Source organism: Barbus barbus (genome assembly GCF_936440315.1).
Source record: "Barbus barbus genome assembly, chromosome: 8".
Classification (NCBI taxonomy): Eukaryota; Metazoa; Chordata; class Actinopteri; order Cypriniformes; family Cyprinidae; genus Barbus; species Barbus barbus.
The window spans coordinates 17,341,862-17,367,545 of NC_136736.1; the positions used below are offsets into that span (position 1 = coordinate 17,341,862).

Here is a 25,684-nt window from a genome sequence, read left to right on the forward strand (position 1 = left end):
TTTGGAATGACATGAAGGTGAGTAACTGATCACAGAATTTGTTTTTGAGGGGGGTGCACTATCTATTTAAAAGTATTGAAAACAACATTTTAGCCTATACGATTGAAGAGTTATGGGTGAAAAGGTAAATGTACTCAACATAGTGCCACTTAGACAGAGGTCTCTAAAAATGAATCCATGGTCCCTTTTCTTACCCTCGGGGGCACCTCTTCATCAATAGTCTGCTCAGGGGCCTCATGGCCCCTGGATTGAGGAGGTTGTGGGTGGTCAGGGTGCACTGGGTGGTGCTGGTGAGAGGAGTGAGAGGAGTCCTGAGAGCGAAGATGAAGATGTGCAAAACTAGGAACAGGATCACTGAAGGACTGGGAGCGAGACACATGGGGTGCAGATGAGTTGCTCTTTAGAGCAGCTAAGTGAGACCACTGGACCTTTTAGGGAGGGGGAGAGAACAAGAGGTAAGAGCGACATGGAGGATAGGCACACTGAGCAGTCAATGAGTGAGCAACTGTGAAATATGAGAGAGACTATTAATTCACAGATGGCAGAAGAATTATGTCATCCAGAACCTTTTAACAGTTCAGTTTCATTCACATGATGTCTGTCACGTGTTTCATCATGAGTCTTAGGTGACACAGTAAGCATTACCAGGCGTGGGAGAAAAAAAAAAAAGATTATCCGATGAATTGTGATTCTCTCTTTAATGTTTCTGAGCTTATTGTTTGTGCTATGGCATTTGTGTGTGCTAGAAACAACTGTATTCTTGCTGCCAATTAGGCACTGTAGTGGCGAGACCAATCAGACACACAATTGTTTTTTTATTTTTTTATTTAATGAATAATCCAACATATCTCTCACCCAGTGATAAAACTAGGTGCCAATGTAAACTAACACCCAGATGCAGAGCAGAGGCCAGTTGTATAAAAACAGCCACTATGCTGTGTCTTAACAACTAGTTTGATCAACTAGCAGTTTCAGATTCAAATTGCAGATAAAAAAATCAATCATAAAATGGAATTGATTCTAGAATTAGAATTGGATCAGATTGTGAGGTGTCTAAAGATTCCCACCCCTAACTATTATGATGTGTTTACACCTAAGAAAAAGACACTTTTAAATTTAAACAGTGTGAATAACCTTCTTATAACTGTTAAACAGAGACAGAGATGGGAGGAGAAATAGGAAAAACAGGAGTGAGTTCTCTCAGGTTACTTGTGGTTCCATAGGCCTGTGCATGCCTGAAGACTCAGTGGAGGAGTTTTCATTGGTGTACGGTTCAGATCCTTGCGGCAAAGGAGGCTGTTTGGGTGAAGCAGCATGAGGGGTGCCCTGAAGATTCTTACGATACCTCTCATCAGCCTGAGAAATGGACAAACAGGGTGATAAAGTAGGATCAGCAGATATCAAGACAACAGTCAGGATATGCTCCTCATGACATCATGCTAATATTTGACAGCCTGACTGAGACAGAATGGATAAGTGGGAATAATACAACAGAGGAAGCTATATTATGACAAATCTGTGTAGGTATAGCACATAATCTAACACTATTCATGCCATCAACATATTAATTTTAAACAACTTTTATCAAACTTTTATAAACAGAATGAATGTACAGTGCTCTCTTCCACCTTCAATACCACAACTGAGGTGCCCTTGAGCAAGGCACAGAACCCCCAACTGCTCCCTGGGCGCCGCAGCATAAATGGCTGCCCACTGCTCCGGGTGTGTGTTCACGGTGTGTGTGTGTGTGTGTGTTCACTGCTGTATGTGTGCACTTAGGATGGGTTAAATGCAGAGCACAAATTCCAATTTGTAATTGATTAATTCCTCACCATGGTAAGACCATTACAGATTTTATCATATCAGTGTATTGCGTTCATATTCAGGTCTCATCTGCTTGCCTATGTAAACTACGCATCATTAATATAGAAATGACTGAATTTGATATTTTAATGTTACCGTTTTAAATATATTAAGGCTCTAAGTTTTTACAACTTTTTGTCGCACTTTAATGATTGAAATATTGTTGCGGGTGCTTAAAATTGATTGCAAATGGTCAAAACTTGCATTTTGTTCACATACCTTTGTTTTATTATTTTGAGAGGTGATCTAAATATTTGCGGCTGTGAAACAAATGGAAAATTAACAGGCTTGTGCTGCAGTTCTAGGGATGTTTTGCCCTCCAGCTATGAATAGTTGACAATGTGGAACAATACCTGAAGTATATGCGGCCATGGTGTGCACAAATTTATTGAAAACAATGGCTTTTTGACTCTTTGATCTTCTTATCCACTTATGTCCGCAGTGTTGGGGAAGCTAATCTAAAACTGTAGCTTGCCCAGCTACAAACTACTCGTAAATTAAAGTAGTTAAGCTAAATTCAAGCTACCCTTCTGAAAATGTAGCTAGCTAAACTAGAAGTTATTACGTACACACTACAGCTAAATTCGGTTTTCAGTTCACCTTTTACACCTTTTCCATCACATTTCTATGGCGCCAAAAAATTATGCATTAGACGTAAATAAATTAAAAAAGCAGCCAGTAAACACACCTGCTCTTTCTGAGTCCATCGTTTGTGCTGTGCAGTGGCCTATGTGTATACATTTTTTTTACCACAATTCTTAGCGAATAAGAATAATGGAAATTGCATGTAAACAGGAGTAAGAGCTTTGCTATGGACATGTAAACATCATAATGCCATTAAGTCCTTACTCTGATTATTGGAAATAATGGCATTATTCGTGCGCATGTAAACGTAGTCATTGACAAAAAGTGTCCCAATCATTTGATTTTGTGAACTATCCGATACACACAATAATAGTTATATAGTTGTTATATCTCAAACTGACTGTCAAAGTACAAAATTGCTACAAACGTAACATCAATGCAAGAACAAAATGTATGCAACTTAAACAGGATACGGAGGCGTCGGAAAATAAGCACGTTAAACTCACAGCACATGCGGTATTTACTGACTGTGAATGGAGTGGAATCATCCTTTGCCAAATGAGAAGCACACTGCTATATCGCGATTTTATTTTTTGTTAGTTATTATTGTTATTAGTGTATTATTGTTGATTGGTGTTCCTTACTAAACTTTGGTGGGACAGATTATATTATGACGGTTCATTATTGTAAAATAGACATTTGATATAGAGTGCAATATAGCAGGAAAAGTAATCAGTTTTAAAGGCTATTATTCACCTCCTGTATGTGCTTTAAATCTACAAAGTGGACCGCATTTTAATCTTTGTTTTGCATTAATTACAGTTGATTCATTTGAAATATCCACTCCTGTACATCCTTTGCAAAATCATCAGACAATCTCTTGTCGGTGGAAAGACTGTAAAACCGCAAGATGCGTGATATCCCAACAGATGGCGGTAATGCACAAATTTAGTTTGTGATCTAGTTCGAAGACGCTGCGCTGCTTCAATGCATTACAGGCTTGTGATTCGTCAGACCGCAAAACGGAATGTAGCATTTGGTCACGCTACACCGCTACTTGTTGGAAAAAGTAGTTAGCTACTGGAAAAGCTACACTGTTTTAAAAGTAGCTAAGCTACTTTCACGCTACTGAAAAATGTAGTTACGTTAGTAGTGTCACTACTTGTAGCTGGCTATTCCCCAACACTGCATGTCCGGTGTGTGACACCTTAATGTACAGCTAAATCTTATATTACACAAACCAACAAATCACTATAATTTGAAGAACAAAACATTATTAAAACATAAAACACATACAGTCTTTATCCTGAAGGACTGAAACAATGACATAACTGAAACAACCAGTCAGTTTACAAACATACAAACTACAAACATACCAGTAGTTTGGCCTGCTCCTGCAGCAGCTGTTGCTGAAGGATTTCAAGATGTCTTTGTTCCTCCTCGAGCTGCCGGTGGATAAACTCCTGTCAAACAAACAGAGTCAGTGTTTAGTAGGGCTGCCACAAGCGACTATTTTTATTTTGTTTAATCTATTGACTAATTTATCGATTAATCTAAACGATTAATTTCCTACAAAAAAATCAACAATTTTACTTAAGAATATTTTATTAAACCAAATGAAATCCAAATATCTATGAAATCCTTTTTTAAAGCAAAAGTAAAGAGCAACATAGAGAGCAAGAAGCAAGTGTCCATCTCATAGTCCAAATCACTGAAATCAAAGTGCAGTATTATAGTTTAAGGATGACAACATGCCCACGTGTTCTAGTCTAATAATAAAATTACAATCAAAAAACACTTTTAAAAGGAGTATTTACCAGAAATATTATTTACCAGAATTTATTTAGGTGAAAAATGTGCAGCATTTCAAAAAAAATAAAAATAAATAAATACTTATTTTAATATAAAAATCAATTAATTGGAGATGCTTTTGATTATTAAAATGGAACCATTAAAATGGAATCCAGAAAATAATGGAAAATAGAATTTGGTACAGATAAAACTGTAAAACTCAATTACTTAGACAGGCTTTTTGATTAATAAAATTTTATTTAACCATTAAAACAGAGTATAGAAAAATGAAAATGGAAAAAAATTAATGCGGATTTCATAGGGCCCTATAATTATAATAAATCTTTTTGAGGTAATAAAAATAGATGTAAGTGAACAATAGCTTTTAAAATGACGTAAAAAAATATATATATATAATAGCAATGATGCAATAATAATTATTCAAATAAAGTATCAAAAGCAAGAAATCATACGGTATTATTGAACTAAACCAGGGCTGTCCAAACTTGTTCCTGGAAGGTCGGTGTCCTGCAGAGTTTAGCTTAAATACACCTGAAGCAGCTAATCTAGGCATACTAGAAACTTCCAGGCAGATGTGTTGAGGCAAGATGGAGCTAAACTCTGCAGGACACCGACCCTCCAGGACCGAGTTTGGACAGCCCTGAACTAAACTGTTAAAATACATAATGTATTATAAACAATAGAGCTAATGTAGATTACGCATAACAACAAAGACCTGCAGGAGGCGCCGACGGCCTGACAATTATTTTTACACATTACTGCGTGATCTAATCCTTGTTTAATATTGACCAAGCACCATTTAATTCAAATGTCCACTTAATCTTTAATATTTGGCCATTTCTTTAGGACAGAAATGCTGCAGACACTGTAATTAAATGAATATGTGGACATCAAAACGTGTAAACTCAGAATGAGGGTTTGAGCTTGGTGCACGTTGCGTTCCCAGATGAACGTTATAATAAACCCAAACTCACAACAACATGCAGAGATGAAGTTTGAGATGCTCCACAAGTAAATGATAACAGTTTCTGTGGAACTACTGTGAACGGAGCCGCTGTGAGACGCACGCACTTAACCTACACGCATGTTAATAATTAAAGCGCATATACTGTATTAGAACTGCTTCGCATATAATTATTTAAATAAATCATATTGTTTGTGAATTCACAATTATGCTTAATTATGATTTTTAAATGGGTTTAATATATCATGCAGCCTTGGAAAACAGTCTAATAATGTGGTATTTTGCCGGTTAGTCTACGCGAGCAAAATGAAGTCGATGATTTTTAAAAATCGTCTAGTCGACGAATCGCGACAGCCCTAGTGTTTAGCTTAAGTTCCATGTCATTATAAATGTGAGATACTAATAAAGTCACCTGTTCAAGGTCAATCCTTCTCTTTTCCTCTTCGACTCTCCTGCGCTCTTCTTCCTCTTTACGCCTAAGTTCCATTTCCTCCTTGTGTCTTTTGTCCTCCTGCTCCTTGCGTCTTTGCTCCCGCTCTTGATGCCGTCTCATCTCACGCTCCCGTCGCTGTTGCTGTCAAAGTCGAGAGACTTTTGATCTTTGAGCTTAACTTTTTTGATCCACTTCAAATGTTAACTACTGTATTTGAAATCTATGCATCAAATCCCATACTGAATGCCGCTAAAAATGTCCTATACATGTAATGTGTGTAGTAGACAGCACATTCCAGGGCCCAGTTTATGGCGGAGCCCCTCTCTGACCACAATAGTGTACGATGGTTTGCTGTTTGGATCTTGGTGGACTAACATAAGCAAAACCTTAAACTGATGCAAAACTACAACACACATCTTATACTTATTCAAAGAAATAAGTATTCTCAGTGACAGTGATGTGGAGTGCAAAGCATCTTACACAAACTCAGCTGTAAATGGACAAATGAATGCATGTATGACAGTTCAATCTTTTCCGTCATGTTTGGACTTAATGTATTCGTAACATTGCCAAAGGTATTCTGGTTGTGGTTTGGAAAGTGAGAAATGCACTAGTAAAACATTAGCGACACTTTCCTAACTTTGTGATTGGACTATGCAAATTAAGTTCCACAGGAGGAAAGAGGTGGGCCACATCATGACCTCCCGCTCTGATGGAAACGGCCAATCACAGCACGGAAATGGAGAAGCGCCAAATTGCAATATCCTCCTCATTGGAAAGGGATAAATGTAGCTTCCCAAAAGACACTCCTTATTCTGAGTCTCAGTCCCGTGAGGGAAAAGACATTAAGCGATACACCGTTCTGAGTATCCCATCCAGAGAGACAGAAACAGGCATTCTTGTTCCAGATCTTAGGACCCTTTGGTGCTCCAGGAGATTAGTATCCTACAGCGCTTCATATTCAAGGATTCCTGCTCCTTTCCCCACTGCATTGTTACCAGCACAACCAGTGGATGAAGACACTGCTCACTCAACCACAGAGAACTTAAATATCACTTATCCAAACCTCTTCCAGAGACCGTGGCATTGTTTTATATTGTCAGTATATGATTTTTCTCATTTACATTAGATATTATATAGCTGACTGCCGTTGATAAATAATCTTTCGCGTATTTGTTTGACGCATAATAAGGTTCTTCACATTATTTGTTTCAGAGTAGCAACTGCTTATCTTTCCAGATAACGTAGCTCTGACATAGCAACATCCAACATAATCACCTGCATTGTATGCATCTTATGCACTTTATTCCTTTTCCATTCATGGTATTCACTTAGAAGTTGTGATTACTCTTGCTAGGGATGGGCGATATATCACATGCGATATGCATGCGTATCTCGTCAGTAAAGCCGGTTCCTTGATTAGCGCTAAATCTCCATCACCTGTTTTCAAATGGAGCGGCATTTAATACACAGAGCCGTAGTTCACTGACAAGCTACGCAATTTGCGTTCATTGTCGAAGGCGATATATCTGCAATAATGAAAGCGATATTGCGTAGCTTGTCAGTGAACTACGGCTCCGCGCATTAAATGCCGCTCCATTTGAAAACAGGTGATGGAGATTTAGCGCTAATCAAGGAACCGGCTTTACTGACGAGATGCGCATGCAACCAGATGCGATATATTGCCCATCCCTAACTCTTGCCTATCTTTTGTTAATAAAATTTATTTTATTGCACTTGTGTTGATGATACAGAAAGAGGTTCTACAAGTTAGGTAACCCACCAATCTTTTTTATGCGATGTACTCATAACTGCACCTTAAGTGACACGTAATCCAAAAATCATAATGTCATCTGTGACGTGAGTACCCATCACCACACTATTTCGCCTCCCTAGGTGGTGAAAGCAAATTCACTACATGTGCTTGCCTTGCATAATTATCATTATACATTTAAACTTAAGCATTCACTTAACCAACATTAGCCAATACAGACATATTGAAATCAACTCAATTAATAGGCAGCACAGGACCAAAAAGAACAAACTCAATATTATAAACAGAATTCCTCCAAAAAAAGTTTGTTAACATGTCACACAATACATAGAGGTACTGTTGTTTGTTGCCACAGCAACCACCTACAATTCCATTTTCTCCAAAATCACACACACACACGTACGTTCATGCATAACAAGTATAAGCAAGATTAAAGCCCCGTTCACACCAAGAACGATAACTATAAAGATAACGATATTAGCATCCACACCAGCGGACAATATTGTCTGTTTATTCTAAACGCGCACTCGTCTACCCCTGTAAATTCTCAAGCTTGTAACAGCAGGATGGATTCTGATTGGCTGTCAATGTTTGTATCGTTTATCAGCTGGAAAAAATCGTTCTGAAAGTGATTCCAACGACATCGTTTCTCTGTGCCTCTATCGATTATTATAATAAATCTTTGAGGTAATAAAAATAGATGTAAGTGAACAATAGCTTTTAAAATGACGTAAAATACATAAATAGCAATGATGCAATAATAATTATTCAAATAAAGTATCAAAAGCAAGAAATCATACGGTATTATTGAACTAAACCAGGGCTGTCCAAACTTGTTCCTGGAAGGTCGGTGTCCTGCAGAGTTTAGCTTAAATACACCTGAAGCAGCTAATCTAGGCATACTAGAAACTTCCAGGCAGATGTGTTGAGGCAAGATGGAGCTAAACTCTGCAGGACACCGACCCTCCAGGACCGAGTTTGGACAGCCCTGAACTAAACTGTTAAAATAAATAATGTATTATAAACAATAGAGCTAATGTAGATTACGCATAACAACAAAGACCTGCAGGAGGCGCCGACGGCCTGACAATTATTTTTACACATTACTGCGTGATCTAATCCTTGTTTAATATTGACCAAGCACCATTTAATTCAAATGTCCACTTAATCTTTAATATTTGGCCATTTCTTTAGGACAGAAATGCTGCAGACACTGTAATTAAATGAATATGTGGACATCAAAACGTGTAAACTCAGAATGAGGGTTTGAGCTTGGTGCACGTTGCGTTCCCAGATGAACGTTATAATAAACCCAAACTCACAACAACATGCAGAGATGAAGTTTGAGATGCTCCACATGTAAATGATAACAGTTTCTGTGGAGCTACTGTGAACGGAGCCGCTGTGAGACGCACGCACTTAACCTACACGCATGTTAATAATTAAAGCGCATATACTGTATTAGAACTGCATCGCATATAATTATTTAAATAAATCGTAGCGTTCGTGAATTCACAATTATGCTTAAGAACGATAACTATAAAGATAACGATATTAGAATCCACACCAGCGGACAATATCGTGTGTTTATTCTAAGCGTGCACTCGTCTGCCGCTTTAAATTCTCAAGCTTGTGACAGCAGGATGGATTCTGATTGGCTGTCAATGTTTGTATCGTTTATCAGCTGGAAAAAATCGTTCTGAAAGTGATTCCAACAACATTGTTTCTCTGTGCCTTTATCATTATAGTTGTGGTGTGGACTCTATTAACTATTCTTTAATATTGAGACCGATTTTTAGAACTATATCTTTATCTTTATAGTTATCGTGCTTGGTGTGAACGGGCCTTAAGACAATAATCACAATATTTATATTGAAGCCCAACCTCCTCAAGTCGTCTTCTTTGCTCCTTCTGCTGTTCAATACGTTTCTGTCTCTCAGCCAACAATTGTCGCTTATATTCCTCTTGTTCTCTGAGTTGCTGTTCCTGGAGTAGCTGTTGTCTCCTCAGTGCCTCTGATCGCTCCTTATTCTCTTGCTGCAGACGAATGAAGTCACGACGCAGAGTAGATTCACCAGGCACGTTCACTATAGAACTAACGGGATACATCAGTAAGACTTGCGACAAACCACCCAGGAATACACTGAAAGTTTCAAGATACACCTGAAGCTAAGTATTTGTTACTTTGGAAAAAAAAAACAAAAACGTTTAGCAAGTTTTGTGATACCTGGGTTCTCCTTCCTGTTCTTGTGCCTCTTCTTCCTCTTCTTCACTTCCACTGTACTCATATTCCGTCTCATCTGAAAGGAGAAAGAAATTAATCAAATCTAATTTGCTTTAAAAAAAGAATTCATGCAAACTACTTCAACTCAGCTTTACAATGTGAAATAAAACACTATAAAAATCAGATAACAGAATTACACGGAGTCGGCAACCTTTATGTGTATTTATACTACATTATATGCAGTGGTATTGAATACTGTCTATGTGTTTTACAACTAATGCTAATAAGCAAGGTTTACTTGGTCTGATCCACAGATGCATGCTTTGCTGTTTCTCATCTGTTCACTGAATTGTGTGAATGGTTGTTCTGTGCCACAGGAAAAGGAATTTGGCTTCAGTACCAAATAAAACCTGCTACATGACTGAGAAATGATTGCTGCAAGAGTTCTGGCATGCAGGTATGAACAATGAAAACAATGAATATGAAAAATCAAGAAATTGATATTATCAGTCCAGCACTAGTGTCCACACGGTTGACATCTTCACCTGTTGAAGTTTATCTACATTGAGCACGAAACAGACAATGGCATAAGACAAAACACCTGATAAGAGAAACTGAAACATTAATGAAACGTCAGTGTCTGTCAGTGATTTCAGCCCTTCAAACTGATTTTTTCATTTAAAAAAATGTAAATTTAAATTATACAATGGCCTAGTGAAAATCCTGACAAAATCAGACAGGGCAAACTCTTTCACAGCACTATAAACTGTTTTATTATTTAAAAAACTAATCCTGTTAAGAATTCCTGTATTAATGTGTCTAACCTCTCTCTCCTCTCTTCTTACGAGTGCGGTCGATATGGTCTTTGAGCTGGATGCGAACATGTCTCTCGTTAGGTTGGTCTCTAATGAAAGGATGTTTCAACAGTTGCTCTGTAGAAGGGCGATTGTTGTAATTCTTCACCAGGCAGGTTTCAATAAAGCTGAAGAACTTCTTAGACCTTTGGAAAATGGGAACAGAAGCTTTGAGAGAAAAGCAAAGTCTGGTCTGTTAAAGGGGTAATTCACCATTGGCAAACTTGGGTTTTTAATTAAAATATTCTGTCTATGCAGTAAAAAGGCTGTCTGTGTGCAGGGACACAAAAATGCAGAAGTAAAATCTGCAGTTTCAACAAAAGCCCTGTAACTTTCAAAAGTCCACTGGACATTTTACATCATCCAGGCAGAATTTTCTTGACAAATAAACAGGAATGTCTAGGTGGAGGTAACAAAGAAAAATAATACACATCGTTAATTTACTTACACTACTGACATTGGAAAAATCCAAAGCTGATTGAAAATCCTTTATTTTGACATCCAAAATCTTGCCGGATACCAAAACAACCAAAAGGATACAGAGATTAACAATTAATAAAGGCTAATGACCTCAAAATACTTTTACCATACCACACATTTTGATGTTGGCATATCATTAGCTCCTCACATAGTAAACTTGCTCATTTGTAAACTTCCTGTGAAACATTAGTCTTGATAAAAGAGCTCAAAGAATTGAAATGGCATGGTTGTTGCAGCAAATGTTTTTATCTAATGCTTGCTTTTGTTATTTCCTGGTCAGGTTTAGGGTTTAGTGTAGGTGGTATGCTATTTTCAAATTCGATAGAGCATTTTTGTTTTAGCGCCAACAACCAGTGTAATAAAACACTGACAGATTCACATTCATCTGCTCTTTTAGCATCACTCACAGGAAATTTCACATTGAAAGTAAAGAATGAGCTTCATGATTATAAAAGAGAGAGGGGTTTTCTGTGACAGAAAAAAATCTTGGTGACATCTGACATCACCAATGTGGCTGTTCTGTTACGAGTAATTTATCATTCAAAAATAGTAAAAAAATAAATACAAATACGAAGAGGGAAAAAAAAAAAAAAAAACATCACAGGGTATCATCTCACCACTTCTTTGATTTGAGCCGTGGAGGAGGATTTCTGGGAATAAGGAAAAGGGCGCGCATCGGATGCATGTCACATAGAGCTGCAGAAAGAGACAGGAGAAAAGACAAAAAAAATAATTCCCATCAGCACAACAAAAAAAACACACTTGAGTGTAGCTTTAGCCAGACTTGGGGAGAAACCGAAAAGTTGAAACAGAGCATTCAGGATACAAAAAAGGTCATTGGAACAGACACATTTAATAAAGACGTAACAATATACTTTTTAGTAAAAATAAGGTCCCTAGACAGATAACATCCATTTTTTTTAAAAACAGGATAGGTCATAGACCATCTTTGCACACACCACTTTATCCGTGGCTGATCTCCATTCTGCTGCTACTCTCACTGAAACATGCTGAAATAGAGTGAACTGACAGTTTACGTATGAAAGACAGTGACAAAAAATAAACAAAAATGATTGGATTGCTTCAGAAAACGGATTAAACCACTGGAGGCGTATGGAATACTTTCATGCCAACTTTATGTTCTTCTAGACCTTAGTCAGGTTAGGCACCATGTTGAATATAATGAGGATGCAAACATGACTGAAGGATAGACTTACAGTATTTACAATTCCACACACTGCATAAATGTCCTAGATCATGTCATTTTCATAGCAACTTTCAAAACGTTTTATGGAGTGTTCGTAACTTCTCAGAGAGACGTTTTGTCAGCTAAACAGTCAGTATTAAGAGCTGGGCTATATGAACAATCAAATTTCAGCATATAAAAAAAAAAAAAAAAAAAAAAAAAAAAAAAAAAAAAAAAGGTTTACAATAATAATGACATTTCCATATAGTTATTTTATTTTTGTTATTAAATACAACAAAGAAGCAAATTATAAACAATAGGACAAATTCAAATAAAAAATTATGAAAAAGATACAAACAAACTTTCAGTTTTAAGTCTTAAATTTAATAATCAAGTGTTAAACTAAAACACGGCATAGTCTTCAAAGCAGTGGCGTAATGTAACAAAGTAATAACTTTGTTAGAGTACTTAAGTATTTTTTGGGAGAATCTGTACTTTAGTTTTTATATTTCTGTCAACAATCACTTTTACTCCACAACATTTCCTAATTAAATTTTTCCTAATTTCCTAATTTTACTCCGATACAATTCCCTGAAGCATATTCCTTACTTACTACAAAATAAAGGCAGAAACACAGACTATGGGGGTGGGGGTTGGTGTCATACATTCCTAGATTATACATACATTATTACCTGAACAATGTGAAAATCGTAATTGCACAATGCAAAATGCAAGCTTTAAATGTTAAATAGGCCTATTAGCAGGTCTGAGCTCAGCCACACACCTTTAACCAAGGTTTTCGGTTAGGTTAGTCTCTGATGGCTTGGGTGCACAAATTTTTTTTTATTTTATTTTTTTTATGTATTTTATACAAATATATAAAATACACATACATTTTTTATACACTGTCAAGTTGGCACTTACAACCTCTCAGATCTGACAGTACAAGTTCAAATCCACTTCAACTTTTGCTACTCCTGTTGTGGTACTCCTGTTGCAAAATTAACTTATGTACTTTTAAAAGCAGATGTGAGAGAGCAGAACTGGGGGTTGGGTTGGGGTGCAAATGACGCCATTTTATTGGTCGATGCCTGACCAATGAACAACGCCAGCCATCTTGACTTGCCATGCGGAATCCAACATTTTTATGCATATGTATCAGATATTTGTAAAATGCCGTAAACTATTTTCATTGAATATCCTTAGCTTTTACAGGATTTTAAGACACTGCATTCATCTTGTCATTCAAGTATTATCTGATAGACAAATAATGCAACATTTCATATGTATATCCTACTGCATATTGCAGAGAGTAATATCACATTTCAATCATTTTTTCATGTTTTAAAATCATTTCAAATATCCATCTTCAACGTTTATGTTTAAAACAAGCATTATTTATGCATTTGTAACTGCAGGTTGAATGCATCAATGTTTCCTCTGAGCTACATTAAACTGTGTAAATACATCTAAATGCCACTGTGTGTCAAGCGCCAAGTGTGGTTTTCAGGTACTTCATCCACCACTGCTTCAAAGTATGAATCAAATAAGTCAACAGCAGCGAGTGATTTTGTTGTTTAATTAACATTAATGACATAAGACACTTTCATACAGCAATACCAGTAAATTGTTGTAAAATTGCCTGAACAACTTTACAGGTATATATAAAAATGCACTGTTCACATAGGCAATGATGTTCTGTTTTTTTACCAGTAAAGCACAATTCACACATCAGTTTCAAAATACTGGTAAATTCTGTGACATCAACCAGAAATTACCTCTAAATGGCTGCACTTCCTGGCGTTGTGTCTGTAAACATGGAGGGCAGGGTTTTTCCTGCATTTAATTTTTTTTAGCGGCCACCAAAGTAAATTTTTGTCCCGCCAAAGCCTTTTTTGATCAGTTAATGTGATTTATGAGTAAAGTAAATGACTGCTGTGATAGTGCACGTGTTAACTGAGGGAGAGAGAGGCCCTCCCCGTTACAGACTGTGAATACTCTACATGTTAGGCATCTTGACATACCTTTACGTGTATTTGACCACTCAAGCACAATAAGACATGAAAGACGAATTCATGACTGCATGTTGTCTGATCGAGAGAGGTTGCTTTCTGTGCACGTACTTTACAGGTGTGATGTTCAGTGTAGGCTCCACATCAATTGCGTCTTGAGTTTTTTTTCATAGCTTAGTGCGCTTAACTATTTAAAATCAAGCACGTCTCACTCTTTTATTTTATCTTTCACGCATGTTTCTTTATGTATTCATTATGTATTCTTTAAGTAGTCCTGTGCTATGTGGATATTTACATAGAGATTTTACTATATTGTTTATTTTTGCTAACAATAGGCCCTTTATACCATTGTCACAATATATAGCATCATACTGCCCAGCCCTAATCGGCCTGTTAAATTACAACATTACTGTATGTAATACCATTTATACTATTAGTCGACTGATATCTTAGTGAGTAATTAGTAATTTTTACTGGAATTCAATGACCAAGTCAATGACCTAGAGGACAGACTAGACCAGGAAATGTGTGGATACTTACGAGGAGCTCCTTCACCCATTTCTATAGCAGTGATACCACACGACCACAGGTCACTCTGGAGAAAGAGAGAGAGAAAGAAAGAAGGTCTCTCAATATTGCAGCACACAATCACAACATTTATATGCACACCAGAAACTGGTTATTTTGAGAAGCAGTCTAGCAGCCTGTGCACCCACATGTGTTTTTCCATCAAAAAGTCAGTTCAGAGCTAGAAAGTTCTTCAATAGAAATCCAAGGGCTGTATTTACAAAACATTTAATCTTACTACTAAAAGTTTTTTGGTAAGAGTTTATTCTTCACAGAGCTTCACAAAGCTGCTGAGAATGGGAAGAAATCTTAAAGGGATAGTTCACCCAAAAATGAAAATTCTGTCATTAATTACTCACCCTCATGTCATTCAAAACCCGCAAAACATTCGTTCATCTTCAGAACACATAAGATATTTTTGATGAATTTGTGCGCTTTCTGACTCTCCATAGACAGCGATGTACTGTAACTGAAATGTTTCCAGACCAAGAAACGTAGTAAGAACTTCAATAAAATAGTCCATGTGAAATCAGTGGTTCATCCATAATTTTACAAAGCTACGAGAACGCTTTTTGTGCGCAAAGAAAAAAAGCCAACTTTAACAATTCTTCTCTTCTGTGTCACTATCCCTTATCAAGAGTACCACGATGCATGAGTGTGCCTTCCTCTGCTCGTAAACAAGGCGCAGCGCATTCATGTTCGATGTCAGCAGCAGCACTCGCATGCGCCGTGGTATTCTCTATAATGTTGGAGGACGGCGACGCGGATGAGAAGTTGAATAAAGTCTTTTCTTTTTTTCTTCTTTGTGCACAATAAGTATTCTCGTAGCTTTGGAAAAATACTGTTGAAGCACTATGCTTAACTATGCTCACAGTGATTGGCTGATAGGGGATGGGTCTCTGTCAGTGATTTATAGATGAAATATTATAGAACAAGGTATCATGTTACCATATTCAAATAAAGATTTAAAAAAAATGTCACCAGGACTTCCAGTATACGTCGTGGTGACTAGACACAGGTGGAAGTTGCTCCATTAACATTCATCTATTTTTTCGTATTTTTACATATTCATAAAGCAAGTGATTATAACATATCTACAAGGAAAAATAACAAAATCTGGAAAATCGGGATGAAACATTGCAGAAATGCTGGCTGAAAAGGGGAACGAGCAGGCAGCTAGTGCTCCAGAAGAATTGGAGGGCTAAAGTCCGGATGCTTTCATGATTTTGTTTTTTACTGAACTGTACGGCTCCACCTCACACATCCAGGAGCAAAGAAACTTCTCAACGATGCCCCACGACTATTATTATAACAGTTTAAATACTGAATCGCTACATTATATTTTCTAGCAACGAGAGAATAATTGTTGTTTTTGAAGTAAACTCACTCATTGTAAAGAGAGACATAGAGATGCGCGTACACGCAACTTTCATCTCTCTCTCGAATTGGCAATATTTGAGAAAAAGGTTTAGTGATTTCTAATTATTGGGGGCCCCCCTCAATGTCAATGTATGGTAGTCATCGCCATGATCAGATATGAAAATATGTTGTGGCACTATTGTGTAGTCCGTAATGATATGACGTTAGCAAGCTTTAACAATGTTTTTGCTAATATTTCTTTAAATAACATGACCGTAAATATGAACACACGATTGAATGTAACAAAAAAAAATTATTACTTTTAATTAAAACCTTTATTAATGCTAAAAATGATTACATGTATGTTCGCTCGGGCTGCCATGTTGCTGCTGTAGCCGGTTTATGCTGATAATTCTTATATCCCTTCGTTTAAAGTGTGGTCCCGAAAAATCTTCGTTTAAAGGGATATCTGGCCCTTTCCCCTACCCCTCCAACCAAAAGAGAATCGAGACACCCCTTCCCACGACCGTGTAAGCAGGGAAAAAAAATTAAATTAAAAATATTCACATGGATATTCTCCGATCGGTTTCAGGCCTCATTCATATGTGGAAATATATCAGATATGAATCGGATACCAGCCATGTAAGAGGTCAAATCAGATATTTCCCTGTAAATGCGACTCCTACGTCATTGAAAAGTGAGTTTAAAACATTTAGCGGTACAGATATACCTGTAACAAATGAAACCTCTTTAGTTGAGTAGCAGAGTATTAATTTTGTTTGTTTGTGTTAAATAAAAGGCGATCTGACGCTGAAATGTGTTGCTTTTGAAATCATGCTGAGTGCTCGTTGCTGCTGTTGTCAGTGACGACGGCTCGCGCACAGACGAACGCTTCAGTCCCATTCGTTCAGTTGAAACCACAAATAAAATGCACACAAACATGTCCCTGCCTTTGATATACAATCACTGATGAACGCATTTGGATTTAAATTACTAAAAAACACAGACGATGTGACAAGCTTAACAATATCTACTCGCAAGCTTTCAGCGGAGCTGCGTACATCACTGTCCTGAAGAATTCGTACTAGGCTATATTATTTTGATGTACTATTGCATTAAAAACGTTTCTATATGAATTCCATGTCAATAAATTAAACTCAATGTACTATTCAAATTTATTTGTGATGTCATATGCTATTTTTGGCTTGTTTCACCAAGTGCAATGTAAAATGCACACATCGGATAGCCTACTGGTCACTTTTAAAAGAAATGTAAGCATGTCGTCCAAAAAATCAGATGTAGTCACAAAATCGGAATTGGTCATCAAGACTTGCAGTGTAAATTAGAGCCCTGCAAGGGCTTAAAATATAGGCCCTAGCCTGGCCCGTGTCCGACAGCTTATGAGAATTCTCGGCCCGAGCCTGTCTTTTTTTTACCCCTTCTCCCAAAACAGCTTGTACTACTGTTTCAGCTATTAAAATACTTCAGTTTTGTACGAAATGGCAAAGTGATTGTATTTCGTTTCGTTATTTTATTAAGTTAATTTAGAAAAACGTTTGGAGGAGTCATGTGACGTGCTCCTGAACCTAGTCGCACTTGAGTAGAGCTCCGTACGTTTGGCCTCTTTTTGCAGTTTTTTTTTTCGTTTTGTTTTAAGTTTTATTCATTGTTGGTGCTTTACCTGATGGCATGCAGTTGTAAACAGCAGGAGTTGTCTCCGTCGGCTTCTCCGATTAAGAAGAAATCCAAGTCACCGAACTCAAGCGATATGATGGACAAGATGGCGAACACTGTTACACACTTTGAGGACATTCTAAGGGCCGAGTTGACGGCAATGCGGAACGAGTTCGCTTCTCACATGCCAGTTGTTCAGTCGCTATGCTCTAAACTGGATCTTCTTACAGGGGAGATGAGAGAAAAAAGAAAATTGACGCAGATCACTATAGACGCGTTGCCGCGCTCGAGCAACAGGTTGTGAACTTACAGGAAGGTTCCGAAAAGGACGGCCCTATGGGCTTTTTGAAAAGATCTCTACCGACGTGGCTCCTGTCTCTGGCGGGCAAAGAGATTGAAGTGGAGCGACCGCATCGCGTGTACACAAGGCTCTCCTCAGATCACGCTAAACCACAGGTTTTCAACTTTAAACTGCTGTAGTGCACGGCTCATTCTGCGGGCCGCCAGACTTAAATTCCCCGGTGAAAACTTCCGATGGAGCAACGTTGTTTTTCTTTCCAGATTTTTCTCCGGTCACCGCAAAAAGAAGTGCATTTGCGCCAATTAGGAAAGAGATGAGAGACGCTGGCATCCAGAATTTTCTCCTTTATCCTGCAACGCTGAAGGTCATTCTCAATCAAGGTGATCCTAAAATGCTACACTCCCCAGAAGCAGCAAGTTTTTTTCTCAGATCCCTTTCATTCACCAACTCTCAGTGAGCTTCAGCTGGACATTCGCGGTCTAATCGGAGAAAAGATGCTCTAAATTTTTAGGTGACTGTCTTTCACTGTTCACTTTAATGTTCACTTCTTAATTCATTGTGCATACAGTATCGCTTACTGATTATGATATTTTATTTTGTTTTAGTTGTATTCTTTATCTCTCTTTTCTTTCTCCTAAATCAGCAATTTAGGAGCTACTTTTAGACTTAAGATGTTTCGTGAATATGGCCCCAGGTGTGTTAAACCACTCTTATTTCCTGTAACTCTGTAAGGAAAATGGCGTTCCTGTTTAATATAGTGCAGGGGTGGCGAACATCGGTCCTGGAGAGCTGCAGCCCTGCAGAGTTTTGCTTCAACCCTAATCAAACACACCTGAACAAGCTAATCAAGGTCTGAAGGGTTACTAGAAATCTACATGCAGGTGAGTTTTAATTAGGGTTGGAGCTGAACTCTGAAGGGCTGCGGCTCTCCAGGACCGGAGTTCGCCACCCCTTAATATAGTGTCTACAATGTTGGGGACACAGAGGTATGGGACAGAGAAAGATTTCTACAGTAAGGTCTGAAAAGGACTAAGTTATATTACAACAGAATAAAGGGCTTTTCACACTGAACGCGAAAATTCAGTGCGATGATGCTTTTGAATCGAAACAATAGATCCCTATGGAGCTATTCATACCAGGCGTGATCATTCGTGGCGCGAAAAGGCAAGGATTTTTTTTCCGTCCTGTGTCGATTTTTTTCCCCATTGCTCCGCGAAGAAACAGGCCATCCAATCAAATTTGAGCTAAGACCACGTGCCTGGAGCAGCTGCTGTTACAAAAAAAGGCAAGATTGGTGGCGCTGTTTTGAAAACCAGTGTTAACAAACACAGAAGAAGAGTATTCCGAGAGAGGAGAGAGTGGATGCCAAATTCTTGTTATCTTTGCTATCTGAGAACAGATTTATTCTCACATGTTCTTAATATAATTTCTATTAATTCTCCACTGAATTTTGTGATCTGGAGTGTCCGTTTTCTACCTCGTGCGCAAATGTTATGAGTCAGAGCACGTTTACTCTCTAACGTCAGATCTTCCATATAAAAAAAATAAAAAAAACCTGTGAAACATTTTTCTACACAAGAAATATGAAAGCAAATAGATATGATTATGACAATATATTTTCTGTATGCGTTTTGTATGCAGCTCATGGTATTTTTAAAACAACAAAGGATGTTTATGACTATAAGCAGTGTGGCATTATTAAACATACAAAGAGTGTATGTCTGCCTATTATAGAATCAAAATCAACTATAGATCACAATCGGAAGTTATTACAAGCACTCGATGATGGTTTAAGGTGGGTTTTAAGCAAAAACATTAATAATCACATTCATTTTCAAATGTGGCTTGATGCGAATTGTACCTCTATTTATTTTTCAAGGTGGTTTCTTGTAAAGCATTATAGATAGTTTGTGTTTCTGGCGTAGAACCAAACTTTATTTAGCTATATTAATTTAATGCTGTATATTGAGTAGTAGACCATGTTAAATCCATATATGAGATACATATCTGAGGAAAAATGCATTGTTGCTCGGCGCCACCTAGCATGCAGGCGTGAATTAGCAGAAGGCGATCAATCATTTCGCGCTCTGTGTGAAAGCAACATTCGTCGGCGATTCGCCTCGCTTTTTCACATCGCGCTCAGTGTGAAATGGCCTTAAGATGTTCAGGCTCTTACTCTATAGTCATATGTCGCTTCTGGGTTCTCATCACAGGCAATGACCTCTGGTGCCATCCAATAAGGAGTGCCAATGAAAGTGTTTCTCCTGCCAACTGTCCTGTCCAACTGAGCGCTCACACCAAAGTCAACTGCAAAAAAAAGGACACAGTGACGTAATTAAAACAGGAATGAAATGGTAAGTATCAAGATTACAGCAATTAGCACTTTTTCAATTACAAACACAAAAACTAAAGACTGACATCTGTAGCTGTGCTTGCAAACCCTTGAAAGCTCTAATTAGACCCAAATTGGTTGATGATCAGAGGTAAAGGGGTAATTCATTTCTGAAATCAAATTTTCTTTTTTTGACAAACAATATCTAAAAGTATGGCAGTTTTTGATGTAAAGTAACAGTGATGCAATAAAGTTAAAAAGTATTTAATTTATTAAAAGCAAATAAAAGACAATGTGACTCACCCAGTTTCACCTCGGCATTCTCCGTTAACAGCACATTCTGACCCTTGATGTCACGATGGATGACATGGTGGGCATGTAAATGGCCCAGACCCTGAAAAGAAAAAGTAACTCTACATTAAACTTCAGATATATAAGTTATGGAAATTACACAAATTTCCACCCTTGAGGACAAAAATTAAGTAAAAGAATTCAGTGAGGAGAAAGGTGAAACCGATTCAAAAGACTGGAGATGTTTCTATGAAAATGGAAAACCCTGAGAAGTGTGCGTAATAAAGAGCTGCTGTTGTCACTCACTCTCAGAATCTCTCTGGAGATGTATGCAATCCAGTCTTCTTTCAAACTGTTGCCTTTGGTGTTCTTAACAAGGTCTGTTATAGAGCCAGCACCACAAAACTCCATGACCAACTGCACCGACAGAAAAATCAAAGGGGAAAAAACAACATAAAAAAGTTAAAATACTAACACTGTATTTAAATTTCTTATTATTAAGTCTTATCTCATATGTTGCTGCTGCTTCTATACAAATTTAGCATCATTATAGGAAAATGAGCCGGCCATCTCTGAACATAAGAACATTGGAGAATCATGGGTGTGGGCTCTTTTGATTCAAACTGGCAAACAGTCTCTCAATATCATCCTATAAACTTTAGCAAACTCCTAGCAACCACATAGCTATCTGTTTGAAAGACTGCAAGGCCGTAAACCCTTCAATCTTCAAGCTTTTAAAACTGCTTCAAAGTTTCTGGTCAGGCGTTTTTGTCTTGACAAACATTTTTGAATTTAGAATTCTACAGTACATCAGTGAAATGGACTTTATTTAAATATACAGTGAAGCTGTGAAAAACATGATAGATGTTCAGATACACACCCACAGCTGATCATCATGTCCAGGAGGACTCTTCTTGATAAAAGCACCATAGTATGTGGCAATGTTTCTGTGGTGGGAGTATTTCTTCAGCATGTTAATCTCAAGTTTAATCTCATCCTCCTCATCCTAAACCAAACACATCAACAGAAAGACACATACAAAATTTGATGAACCAGAACACCAGAGATCTGTTACTACTAATTCGGTTTAGTTCAGATAGGCGGTCAAAGGAGGCAAACACTTTTTTTTCTTTTTTTGCTTCATGTACAATATATAAATAGACAGGAGCAGGGAATTTTCTTTAATTCCCTCATTCCAGGCTATGTACAGTGGGGGGGAAAATATTTGATCCCCTGCTGATTTTGTACGTTTGCCCACTGACAAAGAAATGATCAGTCTATAATTTTAATGGCAGGTTTATTTGAACAGTGAGAGACAGAATAACAACAACAAAAAATCCAGAAAAACACATTTTTAAAAAGTTATAAATTGATTTGCATTTTAATGAGTGAAATAATATTTGACCCCTTCGCAAAACATGACTTAGTACTAGTGTTGCTTTCGTCAACGAACCTTTATCACGTGACGAAAATGAGATGAGGCGAAAATGCTGGTCATGTGACGATGACAATAACTAAATGTATAATGCAATATTGTTGACGAATAAAAACGAGACTAAATGTGGTTTACAAAATAAAAACTAAAACTAAATAAAAAGCATTCATTAACACACTGAGCAATTATTATGATGTCTAAATAATAAGATTTATAAATATACATTTAAATAGTTTAAAAATCATTTACTTACACTTTCTAAGTGCTCTTATGATTCACTGAAAACTCCTAAATAACTGGTTTGTAAATAACAATTTAGAAATGTTAAATTGATCATTAAAAAAGTATGAAAATACAATTATTAAACATATACATATACATATATATACACATATACATATATATACACATACATACATATATATATATATATATATACACATATATATACACATACATACATACATACATACATATATATATATGCTCAAGAACAAATTTATAAAATTTATACAAATTTAGCTGCATTTATAAAATGCTTACTAATGCCTATTAATGCTGGAACAACGCTTTACATAAGATAGATTGACTATTTACTAATGCTTAACTAATTATTCATAGTGTGCAGTTATTATAAAGTGTTACCCATTATAGTACGTATTTGTGGTTATAACTTTTAAGAGTATGATTATTTATAACATATAATAAACACCATATTAAATCTACTTAATTTATAGTACATTTATAGTACTCTTGAGTACATGAATGTTTATATAAAACTATTTGTATTTGTAGACTTAGGTAGGGTAGGTAGAATGTTCACATACTTGCATCCTATACTCAGTTTGTTGAGGAACCATCAAAATAAAGTGTTAGCATACAGTATATTCAGCAGACACACACTACTAATACTCTCATGACTGCTAGTTGACATTTAGTCGCAGAGTTACTTATCAACAGCTGTCTAAAGGGTGCCATCAAAATAATCAAATTGATATTACAATAGAAATGGTTCAAAGCAAATGTTTTATATTGCACCTTCATCTGATCCGATATCTGATCTTATGGCTGTTTGAGAAAAAAATAAATAAATTTATTATTGTTATTATTATTATTACTTATAAGTGGTCTTTGTCTGCTCTAAGTAAAGTAACATGGCAAGATATGAGACTTATAATACTTTATAACTATGAGAAATATAATCCATTGTAACTTAAACAGTGTTCATTGTGTGTTATAAATCATCATACTCTTAAAAGCTATAATCACAAATAATTAACTATTATAATACATTAAAACTGTTCTTATGAATATTCTTGAGATGATATAACATATTATAAAGTTATTTATAATGCATTATGCATTCATTATAATGCCTTAAGAATACCTTTATGTATTATAAATAAGGGCTTCATAGAAAGTGTTACCATAAATACTACAGTCAGGTCCATAAATATTGGGACATCGACACAATTCTAACATTTTAGGCTCTATACACCACCACAATGGATTTCAAATGAAACGAGCAAGATGTGCTTTAACTGCAGACTGTCAGCTTTAATTTGAGGGTATTTACATCCAAATCAGGTGAACGGTGTAGGAATTACAACAGTTTGCATATGTGCCTCCCACTTGTTAAGGGACCAAAAGTAATGGGACAATTGGCTTCTCAGCTGTTCCATGGCCAGGTGTGTGTTATTCCCTCATTATCCCAATTACAATGAGCAGATAAAAGGTCCAGAGTTCATATCAAGTGTGCTATTTGCATTTGGAATCTGTTGCTGTCAACTGTCAAGATGAGATCCAAAGACCTGTCACTATCAGTGAAGCAAGCTATCATTAGGCTGAAAAAACAAAACAAACCCATCAGAGAGATTGCAAAAACATTAGGCGTGGCCAAAACAACTGTTTGGAACATTCTTAAAAAGAAGGAACGCACCGGTGAGCTCAGCAACACCAAAAGACCCGGAAGACCACGGAAAACAACTGTGGTGGATGACCGAAGAATTCTTTCCCTGGCGAAGAAAACACCCTTCACAACAGTTGGCCAGATCAAGAACACTCTCCAGGAGGTAGGTGTATGTGTGTCAAAGTCAACAATCAAGAGAAGACTTCACCAGAGTGAATACAGAGGGTTCACCACAGGATGTAGGAAGGCCAGATTAGAGTTTGCCAAACAACATCTAAAAAAGCCTTCACAGTTCTGGAACAACATCCTATGGACAGACCAAGATCAACTTGTACCAGAGTGATGGGAAGAGAAGAGTATGGAGAAGGAAAGGAACTGCTCATGATCCGAAGCATACCACCTCATCAGTGAAGCATGGTGGTGGTAGTGTCATGGCGTGGGCATGTATGGCTGCCAGTGGAACTGGTTCTCTTGTATTTATTGATGATGTGACTGCTGACAAAAGCAGCAGGATGAATTCTGAAGTGTTTCGGGCAATATTATCTGCTCATATTCAGCCAAATGCTTCAGAACTCACTGGATGGCGCTTCACAGTGCAGATGGACAATGACACAAAGCATACTGCAAAAGCAACCAAAGAGTTTTTGAAGGGAAAGAAGTGGACTGTTATGCAGTGGCCAAGTCAATCACCTGACTTGAATCCGATTGAGCATGCATTTCACTTGCTGAAGACAAAACTGAAGGGAAAATGCCCCAAGAACAAGCAGGAACTGAAGATGGTTGCAGTAGAGGCCTGGCAGAGCATCACCAGGGATGAAACCCAGCGTCTGGTGATGTCTATGCGTTCCAGACTTCAGGCTGTAATTGACTGCAAAGGATTTGCAACCAAGTATTAAAAAGTGAAAGTTTGATTTATGATTATTATTCTGTCCCATTACTTTTGGTCCCTTAACAAGTGGGAGGCACATATGCAAACTGTTGTAATTCCTACACCGTTCACCTGATTTGGATGTAAATACCCTCAAATTAAAACTGACAGTCTGCAGTTAAAGCACATCTTGTTCATTTCATTTGAAATCCATTGTGGTGGTGTATAGAGCCAAAAATGTTAGAATTGTGTCGATGTCCCAATATTTATGGACCTGACTGTATATACTTATTTTTCATGTTAATTGATATAGTTAATGTTAAAAACTGAAACCTTACTGTAAAGTGTTACAGTGTTATAAAGTTTTATATGTTGTTTTGTGTGTGTGTTTTTCACAGAGTTGATGGTTTGGATTAACCCTTTAATTGCCATATCCCTTAAAACCAAACTGCCAGAGGGTTGCGTGTAATGTGTGTGCTCGCTGGGCACCGTTTTCCCGATGCCACCGGGGTGGCATATGCACTGACGGCTTGGGCCCATAATCGCTGCTTGCAGCTATATTTTTTGTTGTTATTCTGTCTCTCACTATTCAAATAAACCTAACATTTAAATTATAGACTGATCATTTCTTTGTCAGTGGGCAAACGTACAAAATCAGCAGGGGATCAAATAATTTTTTTCCCCGCTGTATTTGATTACTGATGCTCCACCACAATTTTACATGCATTTCTGTCAAAGACCCATTTGAAATATGGGTTATT

General features: G+C 37.2%; 1 protein-coding gene across 2 annotated transcripts in view; it reads right to left on the minus strand.

The window, feature by feature from the left end:
- The window catches only part of LOC306873918 (mitogen-activated protein kinase kinase kinase kinase 4-like), an 83,545-nt gene that overhangs the window by 45,481 nt on the left and 12,380 nt on the right, over positions 1 to 25,684 (minus strand). The window contains exons 4-16 of one of the 2 annotated variants that reach the window (XM_079423478.1): positions 21,592 to 21,717; positions 21,018 to 21,128; positions 20,724 to 20,814; positions 20,265 to 20,395; positions 14,728 to 14,782; positions 11,607 to 11,685; positions 10,480 to 10,655; positions 9,659 to 9,731; positions 9,316 to 9,526; positions 5,637 to 5,798; positions 3,825 to 3,911; positions 1,210 to 1,356; positions 195 to 428 (exon numbers count right to left, since the gene is read on the minus strand). In XM_079423478.1, the coding sequence (XP_079279604.1) occupies positions 195 to 428; positions 1,210 to 1,356; positions 3,825 to 3,911; positions 5,637 to 5,798; positions 9,316 to 9,526; positions 9,659 to 9,731; positions 10,480 to 10,655; positions 11,607 to 11,685; positions 14,728 to 14,782; positions 20,265 to 20,395; positions 20,724 to 20,814; positions 21,018 to 21,128; positions 21,592 to 21,717 (1,683 nt within the window). The remainder of the gene's footprint in view (positions 1 to 194; positions 429 to 1,209; positions 1,357 to 3,824; positions 3,912 to 5,636; positions 5,799 to 9,315; positions 9,527 to 9,658; positions 9,732 to 10,479; positions 10,656 to 11,606; positions 11,686 to 14,727; positions 14,783 to 20,264; positions 20,396 to 20,723; positions 20,815 to 21,017; positions 21,129 to 21,591; positions 21,718 to 25,684) is intronic. The other variant, XM_079423479.1, reaches the window with a different exon arrangement.